General features: G+C 35.0%; 1 protein-coding gene across 1 annotated transcript; it reads left to right on the top strand.

Moving 5' to 3' along the window:
• Window positions 1-698: 698 nt before the first annotated feature.
• Window positions 699-21461, top strand: LOC127949701 (2-hydroxyacylsphingosine 1-beta-galactosyltransferase-like). Its single transcript, XM_052547175.1, has 6 exons — window positions 699-1148; window positions 6218-7044; window positions 11767-11909; window positions 14932-15008; window positions 18772-18991; window positions 19760-21461. The coding sequence occupies exons 2-6, from the start codon at window positions 6220-6222 to the stop codon at window positions 20118-20120; spliced, it is 1626 nt and encodes a 541-aa protein (XP_052403135.1). The 5' UTR covers window positions 699-1148; window positions 6218-6219; the 3' UTR covers window positions 20121-21461.
• Window positions 21462-22240: the final 779 nt, after the last annotated feature.

Below are 22240 nucleotides of genomic sequence, written 5' to 3'. Positions count from 1 at the left end.
TATATATATATATATATATATATATATATATATATATATATATATATTTACCATCAATATTATTTATTATAAATTATTTATTACCAATAATGGAGCCTGCACCATATTAAACTGAAATCACTCTTTTATCTGAAAAGCAAAAACAGAAGTTATTTTACGAAAATCAGCCAACTGCAACAAAGTGGGAACAAAACTCATCTCCAATCACCTGTGAGCAGAATAGATTTGGAGAAATGGAAAGGGAGAAAAACACAAGCTTCAAATGGGAACTGTAACATAGCCACCTATTTATAGCCTACTAAAATAAGCGATTCGAACCAAATGTATTAACTCTTATTAATAGTAGGCCTATCGGAAAACTGTGATAATACATTAGCTACAAAAAGTCACCCCACTCCTACTTCTATCATCACTTGGCTTACAGCGTCACGCGAATTCTTTTTGAACGTGATTTTTCTCCAGAGAGGGAGAGGAGGCTGCGGAACATTTGGCAAATTACGCTGCAGCACTTTTACATTATTGCACGTGTTGGCTATATTAACTGTGAGCAGTGTCAATCAATGCATTGGAGGAACACGGTGAATATAATGAAACTAACTTGCTTGTCAGATTTTTCTAACAAGCAACCATATTTTAAAAAAATAAACCCCCAAAAAACTTAAACCTGGATTTTTTCACGCAACTATACAAAAAAAGATCTAAACCCAAAATCGCGTACAATACGCGGACTTGGCAACTCTGTCTTTGAGTCTTTACCGTCATATTTATAGCCCAACTCTGCCTAAATAGAAGCGCCGTGATGACGCACCTCAAATGCAAATACCTGTGTCGACAGAGCAAACAACGCACCTGACACTTCCCAGGGGATTTGACTCAGGGAAGGCCGAAGTCTGTCTATTGTTCTAGCGCTTACACTGCTATGGCTGGACCACTCCCTGCAGTGACTGTGAAGTGAGGTTTCGCATATCCCGCCCTCACTGGAGTGATACACAACGCCCCATCTATTGGGAAAACCACCTCGCCTGTTGTGGCAAACGGACAGTTTATACCGGCCAACACCATTTGTGGATTTATGTAAAAGTGTCAGAAGCTCAGGAGAGCGAGGGGACGTTAATTTCACAGACGAGCTACCGGGTTCACCTGTACAGGTAAGCGGCAAAGGGCGGCGTTTCGGTTTAGAAACAGGTGTTACGCGCAACAGTCTTTAATACAGGTGACATAGGTGTGTCCTTTGGTTTCTCTTTTATTTTGCGGAGATGGCTGACATTTAAAGTTTTTGCACTGCATGTGACGTTTTGAAATGTCGGTGTCCATTTGAAACTGAGCTCACTTTCATTATATGGTTTTTATATAAAGGCTAAAATACTGTATCACGATCTGTTATAGTACCTGTCACTTGGTGTTTTAAAATTAAATTGTTTCCTTAAGACTGAGGAACAAGTGAGCGTTCTGATGTGATCTAAAGATTTACCTGTTCATCACTTTTACCTGCCCCATTCATTAATATTTAACAGGCGAGTGATACGCTAGTTTAGCAGGGGCACCTTGCATTAGGACTGACATTCAGTTCCCATTCAACATCCATCTAAAATAAACTAAAATAAAGAGATAATGTCAGTTCTGATTGAAATATCTCTTCCTATTCTCCGTTATGTTTTTATCTGTTATCATAATTTTATTGTAAAGAATAACATTTTTGGATAAGGGGTTAAATGTTTATGGTTTGACTCACTTGGCCTGGGACAAGTGTGGGGTGTATTTACCTAAAAAAAAAAAAAATATTCTTAATTGAAATATGTGTAAAGTGCCTGTTTGGTATATAACTATATAGGGTACTGTTTAATTATACAATTTATAGACCTACAAAATGTTACTGTAAGTCATGTAACCAGTAAAAATCGCTTAAACAGATGTACCCTGGATACACAAAAGTGTACACATATTTTTTTTTTCCTAAATATAAGTTTAGATTTTTTTTTTTTTTTTTACTTTAAATGGGATTAGCTTAATGTTGCTCCATTTGACTTGAACAAAATGTGCCATTTGATTAAAAAGCATAATAATAATAATAATAATAATAATAATAATAAAATAAAAAAACCTTGATGGTAGTTTAAAGGGGTCTCTCTCTTATGGATTTCTTGTCACATGACAACAAAATGGCTACCTGCATGCATGGTTGTGCTACACTGATTATTCAGACAAAACATTAAAAAAAATTAATAATATTAATACTATATTTAAAATGAAACAAATACAAATAACAGATTATGTCAATCTACTTATGTCAACATTGAATCCAGGCCAAAACATAAACATGGTCAATCTAGGTGAATGCAATGATAATGTTGCTAATTTTAATTTTGAGTTTTTCTTCAAAATCAATATCATATGTGAGTCTCCACTTCAGTGCTGGTAAGTGTCCTGTTTAATGTAATGCAAACTAAATAAAATAATATTAAAAACTGATATTAACAACTCTACACCAGTTATCAGCTCTCATTCATTTTTATCAATCTTGTCAAGCAATATGGATTTAGATGGCATTTAGTAAATGTGTTATGTGTGCGGGGGAAGGGAAGATCCTGTTAGGCCAGTTTAAAGTCTGAGCGCCTGTTGTTTGGACTCCTACAGTTTGCTGTCATGATACCTGTGTGTATTTATTGTGAGATTCTACGAAATAGAACTAGGATTAACCAGAAAAGGTGTGATTGCAGAAGTCCAAAGGCTGGGTTTATTATTTTGTATATAAATATATTTTTTGGACAGAGATTATCCTTAACTCTTTGTGTGAGGTATCTGTTTTCCATGACATTAGGATTAGTACTTTAAGATATGATCAGATGTTTTCTTGTCTTGTGAACAGAGGACATCTTTCATTGAAAAGGATGTGGCCTAGTGGGTTTTGCATTTCTTTGCATATTGAAAGTCCATTCGAACTCGCTGATCACATGCAAAGCATCCATTAACCAATCGCTTATTCTAACTAGCATCATTCTGTAGTGTCTTCAGTGGGGGTCTTAGTGGGGGTTTGTTCATTAAGCTCTGAACAAAGAAAGAGTCTTTTTAAAACGTAATTTCCTAGAATTAGTTTTCCACTGGATGTCTGTAGTATTTCATTTGTGCAGCCATAGTGAAACATTAGCGATTTAGATAAAGTTCATTTGTTGCCTAATTGAGCAGAAAAAGGCCTGTGATGGTCAGTTCACCCCTGCTGATTTTATGAATCATGTACCTTTTATTCAGTCTTAAAGTATCAAAAATAAAACATTCTTTTCATGAGCAGGGAAATCCCCAATTTTGGTTAGAGAAACCCAGATACATCTAACACACATTCACCCTGATCACACCATGTGAGTTGTTTGGGTTTGTTCTAAGATTGTCTGGGCATTGATTATCTCTTATCAGTTATCACAATCATAATAATGTGTCACTTAACCGTAGCACACACAAGTTAATGTGACAAAGTCTTGAAGGCATGTAAAATGCCCTGCTGATAACATCAATTGATTTATTCTTGTATAGATAACATCTCCCTCACTCCTAGAAAGTTCCTGTTTAGTCTATATAGACTGACACATGCACTTTTTTAATGTACAGTGTAGTTTTTCTCTATAAATGTTACTGTAAGATGAGAATCGTGCTAAATCACAAATGCCCTTAATAAAATTATTTATATTAATCCTAACTTTTGGCTACAACAACCAACTACAGGTCTTTGATCTCTTGTTATTAAGAAAAAATGTAATGCCATTTTTAGATAATATAAATTTTCTAATAAACTAATTAGACTGATAAACTGAATTTTAACAATGTTTTTATTTGTCCCAATATATTCACTTTTTTTTCCTTATATACACTTTTTTGGACCATTTAGATCACACAAACTATAATAACAACAATATTTATTTGTATTTTACAAACAAAGTATATTATGTTTTTATTGTGGTAGTTTAATGATCATATAATTATAACTGTCAAAAAGCAATTTTGTATCGTCTAAAAGGAGAACAATGGCTGATTTTAAATGCAGAGCAATGCATTATAAACTAAGTTTACAATAGTCTGGAAAATATTCGGTAGCTTTTTCAAGAGAATAATTTTTTATCTGGGTTTTTTTTTTGTGTGGCAGCCTAAACAATGAAGTGATCACATTATCAGCTTTATCATTCATCTCAGTGTTTTCCATGTGTTTAATAGCGAATGTTACTCCTCCTGATGGGCAGGAAACCTGAACCACCCATTAGTAACACAAGCTATGACGTTGCTAGGGTACAGCTTGACTCTGGCAGGGTTGCCATGGCAACCATCAACTGTCTGGTATAAAAAAGTTGTAATAGTGATAGCCCACCTGAAACTGAGAGAGCCAAATGGTGGAAGGGTCACATTAGAAACAACAGCCGTCATTTAAAAGCAAGGAACATGGGAAATTTACCTCAACAGCTGGCTTATATGGCCTGGGAAACATACCTTTCTCAGGTCTCCTTGTTCTCCTCACTGAAGCTTCACTGTGTCTGAACACCACTAAACACCTGTTTGTTATTTACAGGTATGGGTTTTATAGATTTATTTAATCACTCTTGACAGTCATTCTTATTTGTGGAGCGTTCTGTAAATATTAAATAAAGCAGTAACATTCCTAGCTTCCAATTACATTAATGGCTTCATTCATCAGTTCCTGACAGGGACATTGCTTTTGTTTCCTATGGAGGGTCAAATGCAGCATTTTTGTTTAAGCAGTCTGAGAGATTATAAATGTGGCAAACATCATTTGAATGAATGCCCGAATGAGTTGTTTGTCAATCTATAAATGCAGACCACTCAGGGCCCTGTCTTCCTTAGAGACAACATTTCCTTAGCTTTTTTGTTCTTTACAATGACATACACCTGTTTATTGGATCCCCAGACACGGCCTGTTGTAGGTTATGTTCTTTAATTAAGGTGTGAGACTAAAGAGATGCTTAAAGATGAAAGTCAAGAACACCAAAGCCTTGGGGATTGTTTAAAACATGCTATTAATGTCTAGGACTGCTAAGGCATGCAGATGTTTTTAAAAACAGTGCTTAACTGGTCATTTTAATTGGTTTATTGTATTTTTAAGGCACCAACAACTATAATTATTTAATTTATATGTAATTAGAGTAGTCTTATGACTTACAAGCTTGAAATGTTGAAGCAGAGATTTAATTATTACAATTTTAGATTTAGTAGCTAAAAACAATGTTAGATTTGGTAAGTTTGAGGCACTTAAACAAGATTAATTTGTGTCATTATTTGAAAATGTACATGTTCTGGTGTGTAGGTATATAGGTAAATATTGTTCTTCATTATTTTATTTTGTTAAATTGGTACAAACAAATGAAAAAGTCTTAAATATAATTCTTCCTTGTGTTCAATTGATTGAAAAGAGTGTGGGAAAACTGGACGAACATTTTTTACAGTCTTGAACCAGCAGATTGAATTAGTAACTGATTGTATTTGTACCCAATGCCAAATTGAATGATTAGGTTTTGAGCATCATTGCACTTTTATGGCTATGCAAAAGCTTTTTTTTATGAAGCTGAGATTCAGGTGAATGACCAGGGCTCATAAAAAACACATTTTACAATCATTAACAATAACAGTTATTAATAACTATTTTTTCCAGCTTAAGCTCATGCAACAGTAGCCTAGTTAATGAGTCCGAAGTTGCTAATTTGAAAACAATCTTAGTCATTCTAAGGCTGTTAAAAGGTGAACACTACCATTAATCTAATTTATTATTTTGTGATAACACTTGCACTACAATGCTAACTAAAGACCACAATGGACTTTCAGGTTTTGGAATATGGTAGTTTAGCATTGCTTGTATTGTAAGATGCCTCAGTTGTGCTTGCATGGATACTAAAATGCTGACAATGGTAATATTTTATTTAAAGGTCCAATTTTTGCTATTAAGAACTTTCGACTTTTGCCACAAAAAAATAATTTGTTACTTATTAATAATAACGTAGTTGTTAAGTATTAGGTAAAATTAGGCATGTATAATATGGTCATGCAGAATTTGTGCATTATAAGTACTAATTAATAGCCTGTATGTTAATAATAGGCATGCTAATAAGCAAAAGTGAGAATTGTTCCCTAAACCTAAGTGTTACTTTATTTATGTAGTTGCTCAGTACAAGAGTCAGTGAATGATTGAAGTATCACTAATCATTTGTTGTCTTTTTTTCTACAGCCATGAAGGTTTTTTTCCTGCTTGCCACATTGCTGTGGTGTTTAGCATCGAGTTTCTCATGGGCAGCTAAGATTGTGGTAGTTCCTCCAATTATGTTTGAGAGCCACCTGTATATATTTAAGACCCTGGCCTCTGCTCTTCACGCTGAGGGCCATGACACAGTCTTCCTGATCTCCGAAGGTCGTGAAGTCCCACCTTCCAACCATTATCGTCTCCAGCGCTACCCTGGAATCTTTAACAGCACCTCAGCCGATGACTTTCTCCAGTCAAAAGTTCACAACATCTTCTCAGGGCGTCTCACAGCACTGGAGCTTTTTGATATCCTGGACCATTATTCTCAAAACTGCGATGCTGTTGTTGGGAGTGCTTCTGTCATGGAGCAGCTAAAACGTGAACAGTTTGACCTCCTGCTCGTTGATCCCAATGAAATGTGTGGATTTGTCATAGCTCACATTCTGGGTATTCAATACGCAGTGTTCAGCACAGGACTGTGGTACCCTGCGGAAGTTGGGGCACCAGCACCCCTATCTTATGTCCCAGAATTTAACTCTCTATTAACAGACCGTATGTCATTGTTCCAACGGGTAGCTAACACAGCAGTGTACCTGGTTTCCAGATTTGGGGTCCAGTTCCTGGTTCTACCCAAATATGATCGCATCATGAGGAAATACAACATCCAGCCATCTGTGTCCATGCATGATCTGGTTCAGAACAGTCGACTTTGGATGCTGTGTACTGACATGGCGCTTGAGTTCCCACGACCCACTCTGCCACATGTTGTCTATGTAGGTGGCATCCTCACCAAACCCCCCAGCCCCTTGTCACAGGTAAGAAATAAGTACTGTTATGTTTAAACGATCTCTAAACATTGTTTTACTATTTTTTTTTATGGCACCACATTGAGGTATGTACAGGATATTGGAACTTTACTATAATGATAGGAGCAATTAAGCTGAAAAGCAAGCATAACTTGAGTCAAGTCAAGTCACCTTTATTTATATAGTGCTTTTGACGATACAGACAGTGTCAAAGCATCAATTATCAAAAACAGTATCAAATAGTAAAATAGTGTGTCAATGCAAAAGGACAAAAGTAAACACTCTTTTAATTGTAAACACAATTTTCAGTTAAAAGCAGTTAATCATTGAATTCAATGATGTCATCGTCCAGCTCATTTCAGTTTATTCATTTAGTATCTTTCAAGTTGACGATAACGCTGGGAATTAAGTGTCCCCATCTAAGCAAGCCAGAGGCGACAGCAGCAAGGAACCAAAACTCCATCTGTGACAGAATGGAGAAAAAACCTTGGGAGAAACCAGGCTCGGTTGGGGGGCCAGTTCTTCTCCAGCCGGATGAGCCAGGAGGTTAATCTATGCTGTAGCAAAGTTAGAGTGTATGAGGGCTCCTTTGATTCTGTGGTCTTGTCCCGATGGCTGTCTAGGAGACAAGGTCTACACTGAGGATCTGTCTCTGGGGCTCATCTAGTTGTCCTGGTCTCTGCTGAAATTCAGGGCTGTAGAGGTCGTCTCTAGGAGCTGATCCACCATCTGGACTGGATATGAACTGGATCTGGGTGAACACAGTGGAGTCAAGCAATGGAAATAAACCAATGGAAATGCTCCTGTGCACAAGTGTACTTAACTACTAAATTCAAAGCTAAATTCAACTGCTTATTCATTAGTTACTTAATGCATGAACTACCCCTTTGATTTGAATCAGCTGAGTCATTTTTTTGCCACTTGAAAAAGGTGTGATGAATCCAACAAAGGGGATTAATGCTGTTAATATAACTACAGTTGAATAAGCCTGTCCGAGTTGGCCTTTCTCAGCCCTCTTCATGGTTTCTCTAAAATCTCTAAAATCATACACTGTCTAATGGTATGACAAAATCCAAATTTTACATTTGGACTTCTCCTATGGGACATTACACACTGAGCAATTTGTGGTGCTCTTTCTTAGCCACTGCATAGAGTGTGTTAACACATGTGCTTCATATTAGCTACAGTGGCTTGAAAAAAATATAAATATAGAACTGTTTATTTTTTATGAACGCTAAATGGCGAGCGTGATTTCACTAAGTACAACAAGTTCCTAGATCAACTTCCTTGTTGATCCTGGAAAAACATTCCAATCAACCAATCAGAACAGAGATATAACTTTTCAGAAAATATCTATTTTGGGCTTGCAATCAGAGTTAGGTGCTTCTACACCCTTATTAATGAGCTATTATTTCCCACTGATTTTGGGAATATATTATGAGTGAGGTTAGGTTTAGGGGTAGGGATAGGGTTAAGTCTATATTTTTGTACAATAATGTTGATCCATGATCATCAGAAGATGTTGTTCCAGGAACATGTCTTACTTGGCAAAATCACGGCAACTGATCACTAATAAACACAAAGTCGGCTATTGTGCAATTTGCTCGTATTGTGATGATGTTTCCTGGACACCATAGAAGGTGCAGTAAAGCTAACCATCAGGCTTTATACTAGAGGCAGTGGAATAATGGAATCCAAATTTTCTTTTTTATGGACACTTGAACGGAACGGATATTTCATTCATTTAAAACAGTTTTAGTGTCTTTTTTATTTATTTATTTTTAAGTCAAATTAGCACATAATTGTATTATCACCCATTTATCAGTTTTTGACCATAGCATGAAAATAATTTAGCCTATATCTGTTATTGCCTACTAGTTCACATTCTGGATGGAAAACTAATGAACTAATGAATATTTGGATAAGATTAACCAACAACATGTGTTTGCCTTCTCCACAATTCGCTGTTGGTACTTCAGTTGCAATTTTTATTTCTAAGTTCCCTTGATCTTTCAATAAATGCATGGTGTGCACATGCAGTACTTTTGATGCTTGAGTGCATGAATGGCAGTAAAATTACATAATTTTCTGATAATGGGGATCGACTGATTGCAGGAACCTCATTTTTATTTCAAGATTTTCAGGATTGCCAAATATCTCCAGCCTCACACAAAATGGCAAAAATGCCACAACCCACTCCCTCAAACAAGTGACCAAGGTCCACTTACCAGTTTAAAAATCAATAGGCCGAATGTGGTGAAAATAAACAAGTAGCTATAAAAACATTTATCTAGAAAATATCCAGTGTATTTAAGTCATTATTATCTCTGTTTTAGCTCATTTAACTGGTAATAATATGAAGTTTTGATTTTGCCACCAGGGTGTTATGCTCACAAAGGCTGTTCTTATCAATGCTTGTGATAGTGAAGAGCTGTCCACTGAATAGGAGTGGGGGTTTTGAACCTTAGCTTGCACTTTTGGAATACCAAGCGCCCAAATGGCCTCATTGTATGCTGCGGAGCCATAATGCAAATAGCGTGTTTGTCGGTGCAGGGTGTGTGAGCGTGTGTTTATGTGTCTAAATGTGCCTATTGTTGGGTGTGTATGAAAGACACCAGTGTGAGGAGCGGACAGTCAGTGCCAGGAATCCCTCAACCAGTATTTTTTAAGCTATGCTAACTGCTAATACAAAATGCTTACACCAAGTCTCATTAATACCATTAATGTTTTATGTTAACAATTGCACTACAGTGCTAACAATGCCCTTTCTACTTAACATAATGCATTACTTACCATAATGACCAAGAGTTGCTTATCATTGCTAATATTGTAATAGGCCACAGTCATGCCTTAATGAATGCTAAATGCTAACACAAAGCTTTACTTGTTTTAAGATTTTTATCTTGCATTTTTTGGAATATGTAATATAATAATCAACAGCCAAATCTCAGAAATTTGAACCAACAATTTAAAACTAATTAAAAGGTTAAAATGGCAAGCTCATGTTTTTGGTAAAGCACCTATTGGTCACAATAATTTACGTTTATAATTTGACCTTTAAATCTGTCCTTTTTAAAATAGGCTAATAGTTTTTGTTGTAGGAATACTTTCTAGATGGATTAACTTTTTTTACTCAGTGTGATAGAAACATTGTGTCCTTTTCTGGTAATTGTGTACATATTTTGTGATATTGCTTGGTTTAACAACATTATTTTGCAAATGAAGTATCCCTGTTGAATGTGATGACTGACCGCATTTTCATACCCTCACATGGCTTGCTCTCGCTTCAGTGTAGAATTATCTGAAATCAACTGACAAAATATTTTTTGTCTAATACAACTGTCCCAGAGCCGTCTATTTCATGTTCCCATCTTGGAGTTTAATATTAGCCATACAGTACCTCCTTTTAGTCTTAACTTTGTGTTAATGTTCTGCTTCAAGTGGCTTATTAAAGTTAATGTCATATTTTAATACTAAATCCAGCCAAGAGCTTTAGTATCTTTTTTATAGATTGTTTATATATATATATATATATATATATATTTCTTTTTTTGTGTGTGTATGTGTGAACATTAACTACATGTGCACTGTGTGCAATCTAAATTCTTTTAGTAATCCTTTTTATTTGCCCCAGTATTAGTTATTAAAGCAGGATAACGTGATCGTGTGCTTTTTTTAGGCTCCAGATTGCTGTCCATGGTTGTACCGAGGTTTAACACCATTTTTAAACATCAACTGACACAAACTGAGGTTTAGTCCAATCTGGCTCTTGTTTTAAAGTGGATTTGAATCTGGTCTGAAGTCTTATTTACACCACTTAAAAAAATACATTTGTACATCCTATTTATTTCATTTTCCACTGTGGTGGCATTTCATTGCCGTTCTCTGTGGTTGACATAAGGGGTAAAACAGGTTTTGAGAAATCCTACTCATGATTTTTTTCATGTTGAAGGATTTTTAAACATGCAGTCTGTCTTTGTCAAACGTAAAGTAGCTTGAGACATGTCCACACCTTAAAAGCATTTTATATTTTGAACCAAATGTTTTCACATTGTAAGAAATAGAAAGTTCAAAGTTATCAATGTTAAGCATTGGACGAACTATGGTGCAATGTGCTGGTTATCACTGATAATAAGTTGTAATCTTCAGCTGTTTTATTGCATGTTTACAACATCAGAACCTCATAAAAAATGTCATATTGTGTTTCTAACAAACCTTATGTTCTACTCTGTTCAAAGTGCTTACCTTAATATCAGATGGTAATACTATGGTACCTTGTGTACTTAGGTACTGAATACTGTATGTTATTTTACGGAGATATTTCTAGCTTATCTGAACCCTAAAATAACTTTTATTGTATCCCAATGTAGTCATTTAAAATTTATATTTTCAAGTCAAACAAAACCATTGAGTTTAAATGCTAACACATCTACCATGAAATTTCCATATAATGTTGAATTGCTTTGTCTTGATCTAGGACCACAAATCCTAGATCAGTGGTTCACAAGTCTGTCCTGGAGTACCCCCAGTCCTTCACATTTTGTATGTCTCTCTCATCTATCACACCTGATTTAACTCATCAGCCCATTAGTGGAGACTGCAAGACCTGAAGTGGGTGTGCCAGATATTGGGAGAAATAAAAAACATGCACTGCTAGGGGTTCTTCATGGAGAGGTCTGATAACCCTTGTCCTAAATTGTTTAATTGTCTATTTGATTTGCGTGTGTACAGGAGTTTGAAGCCTGGGTGAAGGATACAGATGAACATGGTTTCGTAGTGGTGTCATTTGGTGCAGGAGTGAAGTATCTGTCAGAGGACATTGCTCAGAAACTTGCAGGAGCCTTGAGTCGTCTTCCGCAGAGAGTCATCTGGAGGTACAGCTGTTCTTTTCTTCTTTCATGTGATCAGTGAACAATTTTTCCAAAAGATCAAACCACGAGCTTATAGGTTTTTTTCTATTTTTTCTCTCTATCAAATAGTATCCATTGGCAACTGACCTGTGGTGGCCGGTTAATGATAATTGTTTGGCTACAAATAACTTTTGTTTTCCATTTTCGAACCAGTGAAGCCTCATTCAAAATTATCTGATGGTTTCGTTAGACTTTCCAATGGTTTCTATATGCAACACTTTATGAATTCATTTTGGACTAAAGCATTGTACAGATTCACTTGTTTATTGAGAGTATTGTCAGTAATTAAGATAAATCTCAGTATGTTTGTTTTAGATCCCAATAAATCTTCATTCTTGTTGGCAGTGGAGGGACATTTGATCCTTTGAGATGGTGTCATGTCAGTATCCTCTTAAAATCTTAAAAAGGAAAAGAATATGTGAAGATTATTCTGATTATCATTTTGTATTTTGTTTTGTTGTGTTGTAAGAGCATAAATCTTTCTCTGTAATACACATTCATTACAATAGGCTCGGTGGAAAATACTCTCTAAAATGGTTAAAAAAATTTTTTTTTTTTTTTTTGAAACCCCAACCTTCATTTTTATAGGAATCATGGGGCCCTTCGCCCAAAAATGAAAATTCTGTCATTATTTACTGTACCCTCATGCCATAAACAGTTTAATTTTATTTCTGTGGAACACAAATATAGAAACTCTATAAATAATTGTATGGTTTCCTTTTGCTATAAAATTACAATGAATGGGTACTGTACAAAAAAGTAGAGCATATATACAAATCATCTGAAGCCATATTAAAGCTTTGTTTGAGGATAGACAAATTAAACTATGCTACAAACATGGAAGCACTTTATTGATAATCATTTTGCCAACTTTTAAGCTGGAAAGCCTCACTCCCCATAAGGGATTCATTTGTTGGAAAAGAGTAAACGCAGTGAAAGAAATAAAGCATGGAATCACATGAGGGTTAATAAATAATGGCAATATTTTCAATTTCAAGGGAATGATTTATTTATAGAAAATTGTATATGAAGCAGATTTGATAACATAATTTAGGATTTGAGAGTTGATCCTTTTATAAGTTAGCGCAGCTCATAAATATGTCACTAGTACTGCGTTTCTACACTCTTACCATGGCATGTAAACTTTGAATTTCCCATTGGATTAATTTAGTTTCTTATATATATATATATATATATATATATATATATATATATATATATATATATATATATATATATATATATATATATATATATACACTTTTCATAAGTGAAGCTGCATGGTTATAAATAGCAGCACCTGTTGTTGTCATAGGTAGTCACATTGTTATGACTCCTGTAGTCATGCCATAGAATCTCAGTTGCGTTCTTGCATTCATGCAAATGTGCCATGATAAGACTTCACTAATGAGGACACAGATGGGAGTGGAAATGCCCAGGGAACACACACATAAACATACTGTACAGACAGACAAACTCTAATGAGTTGCAACAATACAGAAGTCAACATTTGAAGTGGATCAAAAAAATTAATCTGAGTCTAGAATCGGTATTGTTTTGGTTTTAGGAAAACTTTGAAAGGTTTTGATCCACTTCAAATGTTGACTACTGCACTCTTGTAACGTATTCAGACATGAAGTCATGAACATATGGTCTAAACTCTTTCCTGTCACACTGCGCATAAATTACAGTAAAGGTAATTAGAGTCACTGACTGCTGTCAGGTTTCTAAGAAACTGTAGAATGTTTGTCATTAGGTTTGGCACATACTGGCTTTCAGGCTGTGTGTGTTTGCTCACCATTGACAGAGAACCCCAGCTCTTTACTATCTCAAGACAGACTTCAAGACAAAGGCTTCATATAATCTCCGCTGGAGTCCTCTTGTTGTATTGTTAGTTTAATAATTTATTTAGTAGATGTCCAAAGACTCTTAAAGACAATATAAAATCACATGCTGAAGTAACATTTCTTATTATTATCAATGTTAAAAACAATTGTAATGCTTAATATTTTTGTGGAGACTGTGATGCATTTTTTTTTTTTATTCTTTGATGAAAGTTGCAAAGAACAGCACTGGTTTGAATTAGACATCTTTGTAGCAATACATAAACGTTTTAAGTTCACTTTCAATTAATTTAATGTGTTCTTAATGAATAAAAGTCTGAATTTCTTTTAAAATAAATCTCAAAACTTTTGAAGGGGTGTGTGTTCCTGGTGCTTTTATACTGATTTATTAGTGCATCAGACAAATTGATTGTTCTCATAATCTGCTTATGTAAATTAGTCCATATGTTTAGCAAAAAATGCTAATCAACTGCGTTAGTAGCTTTTCAGGCATTGTTTTAGCCTACTGTTGTAGGTAAAGCAACCTTTCAATAATGATGCCAGTAGTTTTTTACCACAGTAATTTAACTTTCAGATCCCATCCCACATTGTTTTTGCTGTTTGAATATTCTGTTTCATTTGGAAAAATAAAAAAGCCATCACTTTACATAGTCAAATGGGTTGTGAATACTGTTTCATGTTGCCTTCAATGCCTTTCTCAAAAGTACAGTGGTTTTAGCTCTTGATGTTTCGTCAAACCTCATGTGTAATGTTTATATGTAGTATAACTATAATGTTTATGTATAATATATTGAATGCATTACTGCAATAACGTCTTTATGAGCTTTACAAGGTAGAAGAAGTCAATATGATTCTTGTCCGATTGTTTTTTTAAAATCTTTTTTCTTTTTATTTGCCTTCTCAGTGTAAGCTTTGATTTTAATCTATGCATGCAAACTATTTGGTCTCTGTCTCTCTCATATCTTTGTCTCTAATGCACTTTTACTTTCCAAATCCAAATTCCTGATCTCACTAGTATCTATGACGCTTTAAATAACTAGCAAATTCTTCATTCTTGTCTGCTGAAGATTGTCTAATCCACAACGTTAAAAGAGTTTGTAGAATGGGAAGCTTGTATCTCAATGAGTTTAATCTCTCTGCAGGTTCTCTGGAGTTCCTCCCTCCAATCTGGGCAACAATACTAAACTAGTGGACTGGATGCCACAGAATGACCTGTTGGGTAAGTATCACTGTAGCTCTCACTAAGTGACACTGAGAATTCAGAAATGCATAAAAAGTTAGAATGTTCCCCACTACAAAAAAAAAAAAAAATCAACAACAAAACCATTATATATATATTTTAGATAATATTATTACATTATTAATTATGGAATATTTTAAAGCACTGAATCGGCTTATTAGAATGAACTTGTTTGAAGGCTTTTTATATATTTTTATTGGAAAACTGATTATTTTTTTTGCAGTGTGTGCAGGAGAGAGAGAGCTCATTCTCCTCACTGCTATTTTTTGCATCTCTTAGGATAATGTCTCTGTTGTATAAAGGACACAAAGCCTGTGCATGTGTTTGTTTGTGTGAATGAGTTTCTGTTTCACCACGGGTTTGTGTTCACAGAGGGCCTTTCTGTCTCCATCATTCTTTCTTTTCTCTCTTTCTCTCAATGTCTTTCTGCTGTCCGCAACATTTCATGTTCTCTGATGACCTAGTTGATGCATTCTGTGCTTTGATTAAATCAGTTTGGATTGATCATCCAACCAAAGAGAACCACAAGAAAAAAGTCTGATACACAAATTTAGTAGACAAATTTAGTGGACCCAAGGCATTTCTTTTCTGAGGAAAAAAAACAACAAACACTTACTTGTTTAAAGTTCAGCTGTACTGAACTTCAAGGTCAATGACACATGGTCAGCACTGTCACAATAAACAACGGTTGATTTACCATTTTTAATCAGAGTGCAAAATGTGCTTACATACACTGTATGTAGCTTTGTGCATAAAATGAAAATGTCCTGTCTCGTGTCAGTACCAGTGAGGAAGTGATACTCTACAAACCCCACCCTATCCGTGAGAAACCTCGGACAAATTTACAAAAGCGAATGCAAAATTCCCTTTGATTTTCCTATGTGTCTTTAAATGTATTTTTAAAGATATGTAAGGGTACTAGATGAGCTAATGTACAACTAATGACTCTGAAAGGTCAATTAAACGTTTTGTTCATTCCCTTACGAAAAATAAGTTTATTCAAATGTGCTATTAGTATACTTCTTTTAAACTAAAAATAGGAAAGTATACTTTTAGTTTACTTTTTATGTACTTCTCAGAAATGCTCTTTATGTACTTCTCAGAAATATACTTAAAATTACGTTTAAGTATACTTGACTTATACTTACAAAAAGTCTAAATATATTTGAGCTATTCTCCTAGAATCTGTGTTTTCATTGTTTTATGGTAGAGGGTGCTAGTATGCATCTTCTGTACAAAATTTTCAAAAATACACAAGTGAAGAAGAAAAAGAAACACCACCCAGCAGGCACAGTACATCAATGTGACGTCAGGAAGACGTTGGACTCCAACTAATCCAACGTCAGTCAGACGTCATATTTTGGTTGAAAATTAAAGTCGGGTTGACGTCTAAATCCAACTTTGTTTGACGTCAAACTCCGACATCAGACAGATGTTGAATTTTGGTTGGATTAAGCACCACACTGCAACAATGGGTGAAATGCATGGCAGCACATTAAATATCTCAAGATCTCAGTAGAGGAGGATTAAACAACTCCACAAAAAGCATTGCCAGCTTGACTTATTACTAACCAGACTGACTTTATTTCTGTCAGACGTCTACAAAAGCTCTTATTGAAAATTTACAGGGGTTTTACTCTGTGTTTAATTTCCATAACTGCATAACAGTTAAACACCATAACAGTGATTAGTGCTTCCATAAGTTGAGCTCTTAACACTTATTATATGTTTTGGCTATTGTGACAGTATGTTTGTCGAGCACATTTGCAGCTTCAAAGAAAGCTAAAGTGACATGAGATCAAGTGATGGCTGTTACCTGTTAATGGTTTTATAATCATCATGAAATAACCTGATTCGCTGATGTTTTTTAATCTAACAATTATGTTGTTCCATTAGTACATTCATATTACAAACCCTGTGTTTCTGCCACATGAGATCCAGCGGTATTATAACAATCAGTTAAAATCTTTTAACAAACTTGAGCTCCAAAAACTTAACCTATGCTGACACACAGACATGAACAATCAGCGTATGAATCTCAAAAATGGTGACATGCTTCATGCAGCATGCATGCTGGCAGCCATGCGTTTTATACTATGTCACCATTGTTGAGATTCATACGCTGATTATTGATCTCTATGTGTCTCAAACTTTTTCTCCCAAATTGTATTTAAAAATAAAAATTCAGAATATCTGATCTGAGGGAAGAAAGTATTGTCTCTTGAATATTGTTCATTAATAATAAATAACCATTTTGGTCAATGACGACAAAAATAATTTTCCTCAATCGTTTTTCTTCATGATGATGAAAACTATATCACCTTATCTTTGTTTATGACTTTTATAACAAATTATGTGTTTTGGTAAATATTATTACAGGAACCACAAACTTAGTAAGTCAAGAGTCAAACTACCCAACTAAAGCAAACACTGATCACAATAATGGTGACCAAACATTTTCAAATAAAACATCAACATCTAAACCTCTGTTAATTCTCAAAAAGAACTTCTGTAGATGTCTGACAGAAATAAAGTCAAACTGATTAGTAATAAGTGAAGCTGGTAATACGTGTACTGCCATGCATTTCACCGTGGGTATTCCAGACAAAATTCAGCACCTGGCTAACATTGGAGCTTAATGTCAAACAGTCGTTGGAATTAGACGTCAACCCGATTTTCATTTTTAACCAAAATCCAATGTCTAACCGCTATTATTATGTTTGAGATATCAATCACTGGTCGATGGCCATAATGTTTGTATAAACTGTAGGTAACAACTGGTTAAATGTACACCTAGGTCATAAAAACCATAATAATACCTACACTTAAATATTTGCTTTCTCAGCCATGTCATCAATTGCTCTTGAGCGAAATCTCCTCATCCGTTGTCTGATTGGAATTTTGCAAGGATTTCTGTGTAGTTAAAGTGTGCATAGCCTGCATCTATCAACTTTTTTTTGTAACTTACCCCCATTAAAGTATTTTAAAAAAGAATGCATGAAGCTAGAATGAAATGTTTTTGTTTACAAGCAGATACACTGTTCTTTCTTTGTATGTTTTGCATGCTCAGATGTTCATGTAACAAAATTTATACAAATTCAAACCTAAATAGGGACATAGTAGTCTTAAAGTATGATATAAATTTCACTTAAAGAAAACTTAGGAGTATACTTGCAGTATAAGTGTATAAAGTATTTAATTAGTAAACTATCAGCAAATCAAGTTCACTTTTATTATAATTGCAGTACAAACTACAAACATAGAGGTAAACTAGTTGTGTACTCAAAGTTTGCTACTGTTATACTTAAAGTATATTTAAAAGTATATTTTATATACTAGAAAGTTGGCCGATTTAGTCCCAAGGAGTATTGAAACATTACACTTACAAGTATACTACTAGAACACTTTGTATACCTGCTACATAAATCATTTTGGTCCAGTAACCACTCGGAACACAAGGGAAAATGTGTTTTAATAGTTTTAACGGTGCTGTATTTCATATCAAATATTATAAATTTTGTATTAAAGAAATAATAGTTATTAATGCTACAACAATAAAGAGGAGCCATCCATGCCATTCAGCCATTAAACCTGTTGTTACTATGGTCTCCCACAAAATACCACCGTTAAACTATGATTACTGTGCAGAAACAACTATGGTATGGTAAATGTTCTGCGATTCATGGCATTTTTTCAGTAATTGAAGTTTTGCTCTAATACTGTATCTGTTGTTCACTCACAGGCCACACAAACACACGGGCCTTCTTGAGCCACGGGGGCTTGAACAGCATCTATGAGGCCATGTATCATGGCGTTCCCGTGGTGGGTGTGCCGCTGTTTGGAGATCACTATGACACCATGACACGAGTACAGGCCAAAGGCATGGGCATAATGCTTGAGTGGAAAAGAATGAGTGAAGAAGACCTTTATACTGCCATGGTTAATGTTATAACAGACAAAAGGTATTTCAAATCTGTATAAAATGTCTGAGTAAACTGAATAAAGTGTAACACACACGCACACGCACACAAACAAACACACAATCATCGTAAAAGGTCTATTAAAAAACAGGTAACACAAATCCAAACCCTCACACACAGAGCTTGGTTAATGTTTAATGACTGTGGAATTGGGGTTACTCGAGTTTAATGATAAACAAGACCTGTTGTAAACCCCACCATGGTGTCAGTATTTGCAGACCCATGGTATTTTAACAAATTCAAGTGAGTCAAAGAGCAATGTAGCCTAAAAAGTTTTTATTCTACAGGCTGAATTTTGTGGTATTTCATTTCATGTTGTTCCATACCTGAATGACTTTCTTCTGACGTGGAACACAAAAATAGATATTTAGCAGAATGTCTAAGCTGTTTTTTTTCTCCATAAAATGGTGGATTGAAGACCATTTAATATTAACATATTACTCAAATGTTTACAAAATTGTGTTAATAAAAATGAACTTTTTTTATTTATTTTGACATAAAGGCCACAAGATGGCACTGTACCATAGCTCCATGAAACCCAGCTTAAAGATAGATCTGATCTTCATATTTTTGTGAATGAAAATATTTTTTTTTTTATTAATAACTAGTTTATAATGACTAAAGATCAGATCTATCTTTAAGCTGGGTTTCATGGAGCTATGGTACAGTGCTATCTTGTGGCCTTTATGTCAAATCAGCATCCTGCTATCTCAGATGTTCTGAAACTTCTTCATCTCTCTTTCTTTTAAGGTATCGTGAGCGAGCACAGTTGTTGTCTCAGATTCATAAAGATCAGCCTGGTCATCCAGTGAGTCGGGCAGTTTATTGGATAAGCTATATACTCCGTCACCGTGGCGTCGAACACCTCCGCTCTGCAGTCTATGAGATCCCAACCTACCAGTACTTTTTATTAGATGTCGCTGTGGTGATAGGAGTGTGCATGCTTCTACTTGGCTACTTGCTATACCGAATAGGCAAGTGCATCCAATCACGATTGGGGCGAAGTTCATCTCCAGTGGAGAAGGTGAACGGACACTGTCATAATGGAATTCCAAATGGCAAGCACAAAAGAAATGGCCATGTTAAAAATATTGAGAAAAAACTAAAGTAAAGCACTAGGAGAAATCAACACTAACGCTTCACTAAAGAGAGGAATTAACTACTCTTCACTCAAAGCAGGGCCTATCCAGGAAATAAATACATGGGTCAATAAAGAAACAAACCAACCATGATAACAACAAACTGTAAGTGGGAAGCCAAAGTAAGGAAGAATGGAAGGAATCCAGAAAACATATATGGAAAGCTTCTGTGGACGTTGTTTTCCCTGTTGATTGAAGTTAATGTTCAGTTGTGGTCCTGAATGTTAAGTTTATACATGTGGAAAAAGAAATGGTTTAGAAATGTATGTTTTAAACAAGAGGCTATCAAGCTATGGGGCATCAGGTTTTACTACATCCAAATACATAGATCTATTTATATAAATTTCATAAATTTTGTTCACAGAAAACAGTTGACTGTTGTGCACTGAATTCAATGCATATTCTATATTTATGTTTTACGCACTCCGTTCCTACTTTGTTTTAATTTCTTCAGAAAGACGTTAGCAAGCTAGCATATTTGCTAGGGTTTATGTTGCCAGCCTTGCCTTAATCTTTAATATGCTTTTCGTTTTGCTAACATTACAACCAGAACTAGCTAATGCTGCTAGTTATGCTAACTATAGAAAATGCTAGAGATTTTGTTAGGTATGTTAAACTTTAAATCTTCTATTTACAATAAGTTTGGAATGCTAGGAACCAGTATACTTTTATACTAACAGTCTTAAGAGCATCTTAGCCATTTTCCTGTTTTGTTTTTAGCAATTTAAATTAATTTTAGCTAATTAATTAATAGCAAAACTGTAGTTTCTCTTCAGACAAGCTGAAATCCCTTCACACTATCCTCGTGTTGACAGATATGGGTTCAAATGAGTCAATTTTACCCATTGTGTTGCATCATGGATGTTTAGGATTTGAAGTAACAATTTTTCCTTACTGCAGTCATCTATATTGAAATGTTTATTTTATTAAGCAAATCATGCTTAGGAGGATTTTTTTTTTTTTTTTAAACGGGGTGGGGGAGAGGGGTTGGATTTACAGTAGTTTTTATGTGTGAGTGCCTGTGTGTCTTGAAATGTCCCAAACAAACCATCATTTTTATTAGAACCTTCATTGGACGTGTGTTGTTATCAAAGCAAAAGATTGTTTGCTGACATGTTCCCACAAATCAGTAGTCCTAGAGTGACCTGGAGGATTTGGTACTGTAATGATTGTTTCCCATGGTGCTCTACTGGTTCTTTTAACCTTCAGCCATTTTCATTACCATATTTTGGTAACATGTCAATCTAACATTAAGTTGTGTAACTTTTCACCAGTTTTTTTGCGGTGGCAATAAACTGTACTTCTGTCAATTATTTGTGCGTTAAAGTGCATTGTCAGTCTTTGAGGTTTTATTTTATTTAAAAAAAAATGCCACTGGACAACCTGTTATAAAATCACATGCTGGTTTTACAACTCAATGTCAGACTGAACTGTTGCCAGTAATACTCTCAGTGTGATTGTTTTAAATGTACCACAAAACTGTTAATATAAACATTATATATCCAAGATCAATAAACAGTCAAATCACCTTAAGAACACTAGGAATCACAACCAAAATGATTTAAAAGAAGATTCACTGACATTTTAGACATTTGAAGCTGTTTTTACCATGAGGTTTAAAGCATTTCTTCAGCCAAGCACTGTTTTAGACTGTCCATACTTGAAAATACATTGGCTAGAATTAAGGCTGTAAATGCATCAGAGCTATGACTGGTTAAACAGTGACACACACTCACACACATAGAACGTTATAGTTGTTTTGTATGATTTTCAGTATTAATATTTGATGGATAACAACAGAGGAAAAAGCTACAGATGGGCTCTAACCTTAAAGGCTGTGTCTGTGAGTGGTTATATATTGTAATTTGGTATATGTGAGGTGTGTATGACTGTACATTTGAATGGGGTTGCATGAGCCAACTTGTGTCCAGCTTTGGCTTTATATACTGATCATTTAAAACCAATGCTCCAGTTCACTTACAGTACATCGATGCCTTTCTTTGTCTCTCATAGTCGGTTTCCTGATAAAGTCCTTGCAGAAGTAGTTAAAGGCTGCTTGAAGGAGTTTACTCTATTTTTTTTTTTTTTTAGG

Source organism: Carassius gibelio, chromosome B1, assembly GCF_023724105.1.
Source record: "Carassius gibelio isolate Cgi1373 ecotype wild population from Czech Republic chromosome B1, carGib1.2-hapl.c, whole genome shotgun sequence".
NCBI classification, from domain to species: domain Eukaryota; kingdom Metazoa; phylum Chordata; class Actinopteri; order Cypriniformes; family Cyprinidae; genus Carassius; species Carassius gibelio.
Note: the sequence above shows the minus strand (reverse complement) of the source record. Positions and strands in the feature narration are given on the sequence as shown.

Coding starts and splice junctions, on each gene's coding strand:
- LOC127949701 (XM_052547175.1), top strand. CDS start 6,220: ATGAAGGTTTTTTTCCTGCTTGCCACATTGCTGTGGTGTTTAGCATCG. Junction 11,910..14,931: donor CCGCAGAGAGTCATCTGGAG/GTACAGCTGTTC, acceptor ATCTCTCTGCAG/GTTCTCTGGAGTTCCTCCCT. Junction 18,992..19,759: donor AATGTTATAACAGACAAAAG/GTATTTCAAATC, acceptor CTTTCTTTTAAG/GTATCGTGAGCGAGCACAGT.